This window comes from Camelus ferus, chromosome 1, assembly GCF_009834535.1.
Source record: "Camelus ferus isolate YT-003-E chromosome 1, BCGSAC_Cfer_1.0, whole genome shotgun sequence".
Classification (NCBI taxonomy): domain Eukaryota; kingdom Metazoa; phylum Chordata; class Mammalia; order Artiodactyla; family Camelidae; genus Camelus; species Camelus ferus.
The window spans coordinates 50,016,677-50,029,107 of NC_045696.1; the positions used below are offsets into that span (position 1 = coordinate 50,016,677).

Sequence of the window (12,431 nt, forward strand, 5' to 3'; positions counted from 1 at the left end):
TTGCTTGCTGAATTTCTATATTGGAGGCAAGTGGTAAAAATCAAGCAGGAAACATGGAAAAGTGAGGAGCTGATAGATCTCATAGAACCGTGAGCTACACAATGTAACTTTCCCTGTGAGCTTCCCTTGTCTGCATCTTCAGTAAAGTTTATTAGGTACCAGAAACTTCTATATATTTAAGAGTGGGTAGCAGAGATTATAAGGAAGAATACCCCAGAAATTTTCAGAAAGTTATGAGGAGATATCTTTGGGTTTTCATAGGCTTTAGAATTGGAAATTTAAGATAACTGGATCAAGATCTTTGAGAGGAGTGGATACCCAGTGAACACTCACAGCAGCACATATTCAACATACATATACTCAAAGTCACTCATAAAAAAAACTCAAAGGGATTTTACAGTACCACAGTTCTCTAACAGTGTTCTTTTTTTCTCTTAATGTTTACCAGAAATTGTTCAAGTTAATAAATCAACATTTTTTGTTTTACTGCTAACGAATATTATGGATATGCCATTTTTATCATATTGCCGTGTTTATCAAATTGTCATACATGGATCAGTTCTGTGCCCCGTCTGTTTCTTTGGTTTACTATGTATTCCTTTGTTACATCAGTTGTATTTTAATTACTGTAGGCTTATTAAATGTTCATACCTACCTAGTAGGAAAATTCTTCACTTTTAAAAAGTTGTCTCACATAGTCTCACAGTTTATATTTCCAGATGAATTTTTAAAATTATTTTGTAAAATTTCATCCCCCCAAATTTCTATCATTGAGTCAGATTGTGATAATCTTAGTTTGATGAAATTAATATCATTATCACATTACTGACTCTTTTCTTCTTGATATGGAAAATTACAAGTTTTATATTCTTTATTTTAGTCCTGGCTAAGAATGATACCTAAGCTAAAAATGAACAATTTAGTCAGTCATTTTTGAATCATGAAAGAAAAGGGAGCTGTGAACATGGGTGCTTTGAGCAGATCAGATCCTGGACTAGTCATTGTAACTTGTCAGGTAATGGTGAGATTTGGAAAATATTTATGATGACTATCTTGAAGATCTTAATAACATAAACATTAAGCCAGGTCAGAGTTACAGCTCTTTTACATTAGATTTATATTTACCTTTCATCTTGTTTTCATGAAATTCTGTCCTAGGCAGGTTTTTGTTTTTTTTTTCCTGAAATGTTTATTGAGACATCTTGACTCTAAAATTTTTTAATTTCTTTCTTGGAGATAAGGGTAAGGGATTAAGAGATACAAACTAGTATATATAAAATAAACAAGCAACAAAAATATAAAGTACAGCAAAAGAAAATATAGTTATTATTTTATAATAACTTTAAATGGATTATAATCTATAAAAATATTGAATCACTGTGTTGTACACCTGAAACTAATTTAATATTGTAAATCAACTATACTTCAATTTAAAAAATTAAATAAATAAAAAAATTTTCTCCTTCAGCATAATGCTTAATCTTGAGACTATGCTTACTTACTTAATGATGTTAGAGGAAATTATTTTTGCTGGAATACATATTTTGTAGATTTAGGTATACATAGTTAAAGTAGGACATAATGAATATACTCGTACTGACCAATCATTCTCTCACTCTCTATTAATTCATTAACCTGATTCTGTAACCTCACTAGATTTTAATTGGCTTGAACCCACTGATTAGTGAGGAAACTTCGAGAATCTATGTTCTGCCTTTCCTTCCTCAGACATGAAAATAATGAATCTTTTTACTCTAGCATTTCTAAAGAGAAATGCCTCAATTTATTTGAATTTTATACTTCTCCAAAAACTTTTGTAGTACTCTGTTTAGGTTCAAATTTTTTGCTAAGTTTATTCCTTGATTTTTTTTTTTTTCGTAACTTTTTGCCAATACAAAGACAATCAATTTTTTCTAACTAGTTACTGCTGGTTTATAAGAATACTACTGATTTTTTGTGTATTTACCTTATATCAAACTATTAAACAGCCTTGCTGTCTTAGTTTTTTAATTAATCTCTTGGGTTTTCTGTGTAATCTAAAATGTTGTGATTAATGTAACCATTTTCTCTTTCAAAATATATACAAACTTCTCTCTTTTTTTCTTATCATACTAGCTAGAACTTCCAGAACCATTTATAATCATGGATATGAGGCTAGGCAACACTGCCTTATTCTTAAACATAATGGAAAGACATGTGTAAGTTGAGAAGTAGGTACTATCACACATACCAAACTCAAATCATTTGTAGAGCTGTCTGAAAAGCTGGGTTGAACATGATTCTGAGGCTGTATCAGGAAACTGGCATGTGGCTAATTATCAATGTCTGCTGTACTTCTTGAGAAGGGAGTTGTGGTAAATGGATTAGTAATGTTTAGGATAGAGTTTCTAATATTTAGCCTTACTTGATCTGTAACTTCTATTTTTATTTCCTTTATGAGCTATGAGTTACCAAGAAAAGTATTTAATTTCAGGAAATTAGAATGTTTATTTTTAAAGACCCTCCTTTTGTAGTTAGCATTTAATTGCATTGTGGTTGAACAATGTTTAGGATTTTATTGAAATGTTCTCCTAGTCTAGCTCATTTATTTCTATTAACATCTACAAGTCTATGTAAAGGATAAGCATCCTGTTTTGGGAGATAAAACTCTTTATACAGCTTATAAACCAAGCTAAGTTTTTGTTTAAATCTTTTTAAAGCCATAATCATTTTTTTCTCTGATTGGTTATGAAATTATCTAGGAAAAGCATGCTAAAGTATCTCTTGTAATTATGGTTTTGTCAAATTTCTCTCATTTTTTATACTGGAATTTACTTTATATATCTTGGTGTATTGTTTTCTGTTGTATAGATCTTAATATTTTTATCTCCTTTGATACATTATTTTCAAAAATATTCCTTCTAGATCAGTTGCGTTTTTTTTTTTTTTTTTGGCTTGGTATGTATTTCCTACATTTTTATTTTGAATTTTTCTATGTCATTTTATTTTGACATTTTCTATGTCATTTCTAGTTTTAGGCATAGTCCCCTCACTTACAGAAAAAAAAGATGAAGTACAGAATTGAAAAGCTGAGACTTATATGATTGACGTCATCACCAAAAACAGTAGCCATCCACAGTTGAATCAGTTTTGAGCTTAGAATTCCAAACAAGAAACTTGCTAGAAAATATGACCAAATTTTAGTCATGATGCTATAGTCTGCAAGAAAAGAGAGTAAATAGAAAACAATTAATAGAACTTACTTGTTCTTAATTTTAAGTGATAATCTGGGTCAAACTTTTCTTTTTCATTATCTTTAAAAATAGCTCATAGCCTTCAGAATAGATGTAGGGTATTTTCTTATTCCTAAATTGAGAGAGTTTCTTTTCAAATGTTAGAAGCCACACTTAAGCTTGTAAAATTTGCTCAGTTTAGTTTAAGAGCTTTTTTCCAGTCCCCACTAAGGCATATGTATTTATTCAGTGCCAAACTGTATAATGCATTTTAGAAAAACAGTAATGAACAAGAAGTAGAAAGTCTCTAAACTCGTGGAATTCATATTCTAGGTCTAACATGATACACACAAGGGATACAGAAAAAGGAATGCCTCTGGGTCCTAGCTGAGTGAATCTCCTGTACCGCCTTGACCTGCCAAACCAACCTGACTGGTTCCTTAATGTTGGCCGGTTCACTGTTCCCAGTTTTTCCTGAGAAGCCATTCTGCAGTGTATATTCTGTATAGAAATTTTTGTATTTCTCTGATTACTTCCTTAGGACCCAGAAGTGGAATCACTACACTAAAGGATAGTTGATCCTTTATTGATATGGCTATATTTTGCCAAATTGCTTTCTACAGTCATTATGATGCCCTTCCCAGAAAACCAGGAAGCCTGAGGCCTTGACAGCCTCTATGGCTGGAATCAGGCATGCCATGGGTGAGAAAGGCCTTCCCACCTTTACAGGGTGCGCAACAGTGGAGCAAAGTTTGAATCATGGGTGAGAGTGGGTCCTGGGGTCAGGAAAGCCTGAAGGGTCAACTCCAACAGAATATGTGGAGGGCAAGAACAAAACCAAACTAAAGAATGGCCACCAAAAAAGAGTAGCAGCAGCCACATCAAAAAAATCAGGCTAAATTTGGGGAAGGAAATCCTAGAGCTGTAGTAATATGAAGGAGAAAGGATCCCTTTATGAACCCTTATTCATAAATGTCCACTGCTGAGGAGGGCACTGCTAAGAATGCTGACAAGATTTAGATTCCTTCATACCTAGTCTCATTCCCATGGCTGAAAGAGAGCCATTGTATCCAGATATGCCAAGTAGAAAGATTTATTCTCTGTAGGGATCAGTGTGAACTTGGGAGGAGAGTTTCATAAATGACCCTCTAGGTCACATCCATTCTAGGTATGGAGTTGGCCTTGGTAACAATTTTGAAAGCCCAGCACCTCCTTTAAGGTAGAGGCTGACTGTGGTGTCGGATGATGAAGGAAACTGCAGTTAAAAGGCCCAGTTTAAAAGCTGCTTTCTCTTTTAAGAAGGAAAAATAGCTCTCAATGAGTAAAATGTTTTGCCAAATGGATTTATTAGGCCGGGAAAAGCCTCAAAGCAAATCCATTATTTCTTCCAGTGTTCTTAAACTTCTAACATACAAGTAGGAAAAGGCAGGAACTCTGAGTGCAATAACTCTTCCTGTTTTTCCCTGTTATGAAATATGTGCTAACTTCAAAGATAGAGCAACACTTTAAATAATTACATAAGTTAGAAGAAGAATAATTAGTATGAAAATTATTTCGTAATTGTGTCATTTGGTATAAGTGAAATACCAGTAAAACTTATCAAGCAGATTTCTTAAGAGAAATTCTTCTATTAAAAATTCAGAGAAAGTCCTAATGGCAAAGGAAAAAAGTTTGTAACTGAGCAGGACCCTATGGGGCCTGCCCAGGATAAGCCCCTCCCTCATATCTTCTGCTGTAGCTCCTCTCTGAAGTACCTAGATAATAGTGTCTGATGCACACTTCTTGAGTTGTTTTACAGATGCTAAAACCACTACCAAATAGAAGAAATTAACTACTTGATGATCATGAGCCCCAGACCTACTGATGTCTAAGGACTGATAATGTTAACTGCCCTGTTACCTCACTATTATCCAACCAGAGAACTGTGAACTAGCTGATCACATACCCTGTGACCCTCCCCCACCACATGTGGCCTTTAAAAATGCTTTGCTAAAACCCTTCGAGGAATCTGGGGGTCCTAGAGCATGAGCCACCCGACCTTCTTGTATTGGCAACTTTACAATAAACACTGCATTTTTCTTCAACACAACCCAGTGTCCGTATATTGGCTTCACTCCGGGCGGGTGAGCAGACCCATTTGATTCAGTAACAAGTTCATTGTTCTCGTCCTCCTACAGCAGAACTTTTATTATTATAGCTGTTACTATGATTATTTTAAGAGTGCTTACTTAACAGTTTTTACTCCTCTGAAACCTAAACAAAACCAAAATTCTGTTCTTTTGATTACTGTCAAAATTATGAGGCAAGCTCTACAAAAGCAAGGACTGTTATGTTCATGGCTGAATCACCAGGGCCTAGAATATGTGCTATCACATAGTCTATCTCAAAAATAGTTTTTGGATTAATGAATGAATGAACTCCCATACCAATATCTTTTTTTTCTTCCAGTGAATATCAAATAAATTCTCTTGATTAGATTATAGATGTCATCTCTGATAAAGTTCCCTGAAAGTCTGTGGTCAGTATTTACTTAGAAGGGACCTGGTAGAACACTAGAGTGGGTACAGAGGTGGGGCATGGATCCTCTGACCAGCACAATGCCTGCACTCCTTTGCATTTTTTATTTCCCCCAGGGATAGTTCTTGAGCTTCTAAGACACTTCTGAATATAAACATTTCTTTTTTTGCTCACCTTAGTCATCTTCAGGAAGGCCTTATCTACACCAAGTTTTATAGTAAAAAATTGTCTGAGTGCTGTATTGTGCCACCTCCTTTTGTACCCTGGATTTTGGAAAAGGCTGTATTAATGGAGTTGGTTTGGTTTTCTCACTCACCACTTTGATGGCATAAACTAAGCATTTAAAGAGGATGTACCTACCTTCCTGCACTAAATTTGGGCTCTAGGATCACCACAGATGTTCCAAGCTGCCATGGTCTGGGTCAACTAGTTGGATACAGAACAAGGCTGAGGGCAAGTGCTTCTTATGCCCAAGTAGGGTAACTCACCACCATCTGGACCAGCTCCTTTGATTCTTTCTGGGAAACAATAGTCTTCAATTCTGAGTTTTAGGCATTGATTATTATCATGTAAGGCATGGGCGAGTCAGAATAGAGGTAAACAGGGTCCCTGGCTGCCCAACAACTAAGTGCTCTCCAGGGACGGGGAAAACAGTCGTAGCTAAAACTTCCTCTCCTGAGTGGTTGGGAAGGTAACTTGGGATGTGCTTGATCGCTGCAGACAGGTGGTAGTAGAAGGATCCCACTTCAGTATATGGGATTATTTGGCACCATACAGCCTCTTGATACACTAGAATGTAGTCTATAAGCACCTCCTAAACACTCTTTTTTCAGTTGGGTAGGAGGGTGGAATGATAACACAGAAGACATCCAGTGAGTGGAATAGTATACATCAGCAATTTTCTCAGGAAGATTATAATCATTGCTTTCCCAAAATGAGTATAGATGGCAACACAGTAAAAAAGGCATATAACTTCTTAGTATTCTAACAAAAATATCTGACCTCTTGTACAGCCTTAAAAGGTCCTATAGACCCTCTCCCACACCAACTCAGAGACTGTACTCTGAGAATCATAGAAAGTATGGGGTTTTAATCAGGAAGGGGCATGAAAGATACCCCTGGAGAAGCTGGTAACACTGTATTTCTTGTCTTGAGTGAAAATTACCCATCTGTGTACTTTATAATCACTCATTATAGTGTGCATATGTAATTTATTTTATACACACATATACATATGATAAAGGAAAAGACATACTATGGTTCAAGGCTATCCGAATGTGGCAAATGAGCTCATGTGCACCTTGCAATCTTTCTGCTTACAAGCACTGATCTCAGGCCTGTAGGTGGCCCTGTAACTCACACTTCCTCCCTGGGTTGACAGCTTTCTGTGTTGCCTGCAAGGAGATTGTCCCAGGGTGAAGGGAAGGGAAGCCACCTCCTCTCACCACCAGTGGATACACTACCCGGCTTATCTTCTGAGTTCACCTTCAACACATAAAAATCTCATTATCTCTCATTGTTGTTGCCAAGCATTCTGATTCAGCCTAGGCCTGTGGAATGCTACTTCTATACGTGTCCTCAGGAAAAGTCCCAGCTCAGCCTCACAACAAAACAACAGCCAATATTAAATAAGGGGTATGTAAAGGGTAAATCACTATACTAATACTCACAATTATGTTTGTACAAGCATAGCTTAGGGTAAGGTATTATGAAATCCATGTCAGCTTCCAGAAAATATAGGATTCTAATTTTAAGAAGTTAAGAAAAAAATCAGTCCTTACTTAAGGAATAGTTTGTCTTTCTTTGCATGCTGAAGTTAACATCCACAATACTATCAAACAAAATTAAAGACATTATAGAGGTCATCAGACTTTCTCCATTAATTAAGTTGACAAGGCTTCTAGAAAGACCTATGGAGGGGAAAATATCTTTTTTTAAGGTGGGAAAAACATCAATAATAAAGAATAAAATTTTATCAGCAAGTAGAAGGATGTTGTTAGCTACAGATTTGTATTGCATATTTTTCCTACATACTTAAATAAACTTTAGTCATGTTTGAAAACTCCCTTCAAGGAAAAATTTCTTTATAGATCAACTATAAGTGAAGTCCAGACCATCATAATTAGGTACCAAATTAACTGTGGTTGATTAAGTGAGATAATCAACCAGAGCTCTCATGCCTTCTTTCAAAGCACAGATGAAAACATAAAATTTATTATTTTCTTTTGTTCTGAGACTTAGCCTATGTAAATACACAGATTGTGAATTTAAGACAAGACAAAAAGCAGTGATTAAGGGATAAAGTCAATTATAAACTAAGGCATTATACCACAATACTTAAGTCAAATATTAAGGCAATTGTCCAGATAATCTCACTATAGTTTGAAATTGTCTGGCTTTCCCATGTATCCCTTTCGGTGGTTTTAGAAATCATGCTCCATGAATGGCCGGCACCTTTATATTACCTACCTTCATCCTAATTCTCCTCCATTTATGATGATATTCTATGTTTAGATATCCATCAGTTATCATTTTTCTTTGCTATTCAGTGTGTCTGTAGGGCAAAACTATAATTTTTAGCATCTTTAATGATTTTCAAAATGTCCACAGGAAGGAAATATAATTAAGGAAATGGTAAAAGCCCTTTTTGTGAACCAACAATCTGTGGTCACAATCCAATACAGTAAGTATGCAGTTGGAAGAGAATAAAAGCCAAGGCAGTCTGTTTCTGTGAAAGTTCATTTGCCTTGATGGTCCAGGTCTTCACCTTGCCCTGCATCCATGCCCTCTGCTGTAAGACTCTGCAGTTTCTCTCACCCAAGAGATCTGTTTTGTTCTGAGACTTAATGCAAACAGAGGCTTGAGAAAGATTTCTGCTTCCTCTCTCTTGGATCCCTGCCACTATCATGGCAGCAGTCCCGGGTTACCCTTATGGAGGAATGTGAGAAATATGTGGAAGAACAGTGGGTCATCCAGTTGAGGCCATCCTAGATCACCTAGCCCCCAGATGACCCTCCAGCTGACTGCAGTTTCCTTAGTGAGCCTAGCCAAGATCAGCAGAGGCCAGTCTATATCATCAGAACTGCCAGACTCATCCGAAATAATGAATAATTGTGGTTTTAAGCCACTGTTTTAGAGTGACTTTTACTCAAAAACCACCCCCAAACCAACTGATACTGTTGTATAACTATTCCATTTTAGAAAATGGAACTATAACAAAATGAAAATAGCTCTTTTCTCTTTATGTGCATGTGTGTGCGCACGCGCATGTATGGGCCATATTAAAATTCTACTTTAAAACAAATGTTCTAGTCCTCATTATTAAAAAGAAACTGAAGGAACACAGGTTATTCATTTTTTTGAATGAAGCTCTTGGCTTTTGTTCTGGGTTATGTTGACTTGGTATTTTACTTTTAAATACAGGTTTCTTTCTCCTAAAACAGTACACACTGAAAACACTGCCCCTAGTGATTTGTTTTTGACTTTTTAGGCTTTTGGTCTCAATGTTGACAATGACTCCAAAGGTTTTTTTTGTTTGTTTGTTTGTTTGTTTGTTTGTTTGTTTTTATCAAATGGCATTATCCTAAGGACAGTGTTTTCAACAGAAAAGAGGTGCTGGGCAATAGAAACGTAACCACAATGTACATGCAATATTGTAATGTCCCCAGAACCGTTCTGTTGGCTCAAGGTAGAAGCATGTATAAAGTCAAATATTCCAAATAATCCCCTTCCTTATTCCACAATTGAATGTAAGACTTTATACACACACACACACACACACACATGTTTTTTTTTAGGAAGCCGATTACTGGCATTTCATTCTGTTCTAAACATCACCACCTGAATCTCTATGCTCAATCCCTAATGCCACAGCACCCCACTTCACATAGAGAAAAGCTGTGAACAAAAGATCTTAAAGCTAGACAATTTAAATATTGACAAAATTTGAAATAGAATAAAAGATAAAATTATACCTACCAAGGTCTCTTACAGCAGCTGCAGTCAGCATGGGATCTGAACTCATAAGGATAGCTGAAAATAATAACCATTGGGTGGTTTTCAAAAGTAATTTATTCACAGATGCCAGATACCAAAGAATTAAGATATAATTAATAAAAAATCCAGGAATTGTGATTAAAAGTATCTGCAAAGAAATTTTACGGATTAAAAAAATCAGAATGCATTTGTATTTCATTATTAAAAGCAGATAATCAGGATTTTGGAGATACAGAATCACATTCAATCAATCCATCAAAGGGAAATCTGAAGTTATCTTATTTAACAATTATGTACTTGCAACTCTGGAAATATGGAACAAATGTTGCAATGAGATTCCTAGGACCCCAAAAATACCAGTTATAGGAAATACCGTATTATAATTTAAAAGGAACTTTTAATTTTCTTGATAAGGCCATTGAATATAGATGTGCATGTGTGAAGATATATACATACATCCCATATATATACATATATATACATACATATATACACATATTTATGCATAAGAACTGAGACATAGCCTATTAACATAGAAAATAGAACACAAGTTTAGGATGAAGTTATAAAAGAGGAAAAAAAAGAGAAAACAAAATAAAAGAAGGAATGTATGGAAATGGCAAAAGACCAAAGAAAAGATGGGAAGGGAAATTCTATTATTCTAGGACTGGCTTTCTACCTTCTCACCATTGCCTTCTATTTTTTCTTACTTTACCTGTGGTGGCTCTTTAGCAAGGTTTTATTACCAAATGGACTTGCGGAAATGTGATGATTATGCCTCAAAGTACCTATGAGAATTCAGAACTATGCCCATATTTGCTGTAGCATAGTTTACAATAGCCAAAACATGGAAGCAACCTAAATGTTCATCAATAGGTGAATGGATAATGAAGATATGAGACACACACACACACACACACACACACACACACAGGAATATTACTCAACCATAAAAAAGAATAAAATATTGCCACTTGCACTAACATGGATGGACCTCTTAGATGGTATTATGCTAAGTGAACAAACATAAGAAAAAACAAACAGATTTACAGATACAGATAACAAACAGGCAACCACCTGGAGAAGGGGTTGAGAGGAGGAAAGAAATGGGTGAGGGAGATTACAAACTTCCAGCTGCAAAATAAATGGATATGAAATGTCCAGTGTGGAGTACATAGTCAATATCTTTGTATGGTGACATGCTGTAACTACACTTATCGTGATGATCATTTTGAAATGTATAGAATATTGAATCACTATGTTGTATAACAGGAAGTAACATATAGTGATGTAGGTCATTTATAATTCAAAAACAAACAAACAAGCAAACAAACTCATAGAAAATGAGATCAGATTTGTGGTTACCAGAGGCAGGCCATGGGGGAGTGCGAAAAAGGGGAACTGGATGAAGGCAGTCAAAGGTACTAACTTCAGTTATAAGATAAAGAAGTAGTAGGGAGATAATGTAAAACAACATGACCAATATAATCAACATTGCTGTATGCTACATATTAAAGTTGTTAAGAAGTAAATCCTATGAATTCTCATTACAAGGAAAAATATTTTTTCTATTTCTTTAATTTTATATCTGTATAAATTGATGGAGTTCATTAAACTTATTGTGATAATCATTTCATGATGTATATAAGTCAAATCATTATGCTGTACACCTTAAACTTACATCGTGCTTTATGTCAATTACATCTCAATAAAACTCGAAGAAGAAAAATGATTCTGTAAAAATTGAATGTTAATTTAGAAAGATAACATGAATCTGAACACTCACCTCACATCATATAAAAAATTAATTCAAAATGAATCATAGACCTAAATGTCAAATCTAAAACTATTAAACTACTAGAAGAAAATATAGGAGAAAATCCTAGTGACCTTGGGTAAGGCAAATAATTTTTAATAGGACATAAGAACACAAATTCTAAAAGAAAAATTGATGAGTTGAATTTCATCAAAAGTAAAAATTTGGGGAGGAAAAAATCTACAGTGGTACCAAAGCAGAGACTTGCTGTTTTTGATTGTGAATCTAAGTCATACATGGAAGACAATGAAACTGTTATGTAAATATTACAGAACCTGCTAAAAACAACATGTAGTGGATTTTTTAAAATCAATGTAATTGAATAAAATTTATCTTGCTTACAAATGGCTTTTGAAAATAATGCCTGTAATAATCACTGTGCACATTTTTTCACCTGACATCTATTTGAGACTTTAATAATAAGGCTATAGAAATGATCTCCAACTTTTCTCTGAGGATTAATATTCAAAAGGACATATACTATATGTAAATGACAATTAATGAGAAAGTGTTTTCACTCATACCCTATGACCTTTTAAATGACTATCTGTGCCAAAAATCACATCAATATTTGGATTGAATTTCTAAAGTAAATCAAATGAAATTGGATCATTAAAAAAAAAAAAGGAAAGAAATTGGATCAGGGGTTGCTTCTCTGAGGCACTGGTGAAGGATTGAGTTTAAAGAAGTCTAAGGGGATTTTCTAGGGTGGTAGAAATTTTTATATCTTGATTGTGTGGCTATGCAGATATACATATTTATCAAAACTCATCAAACTGTGCACTGAAAATGTATGCTTACTACTGCATGTAAATTGTACCTCAATAAAATTGAATTTTAAAATATAAAAAAAAACTCAACATTGATAACATGTGGTAGTTCTTGAGTGA

The 12,431-nt window shown here is 34.8% G+C and overlaps 1 protein-coding gene across 1 annotated transcript in view; it reads right to left on the reverse strand.

Annotated features, from left to right (window-relative positions):
- Positions 1-12,431, reverse strand: part of SLC9C1 (solute carrier family 9 member C1) — a 64,013-nt gene that overhangs the window by 45,731 nt on the left and 5,851 nt on the right. The window contains exons 6-8 of the mRNA XM_014568464.2: positions 9,708-9,873; positions 7,511-7,639; positions 3,037-3,198 (exon numbers count right to left, since the gene is read on the reverse strand). Of these exons, the coding sequence (XP_014423950.1) occupies positions 3,037-3,198; positions 7,511-7,639; positions 9,708-9,873 (457 nt within the window). The remainder of the gene's footprint in view (positions 1-3,036; positions 3,199-7,510; positions 7,640-9,707; positions 9,874-12,431) is intronic.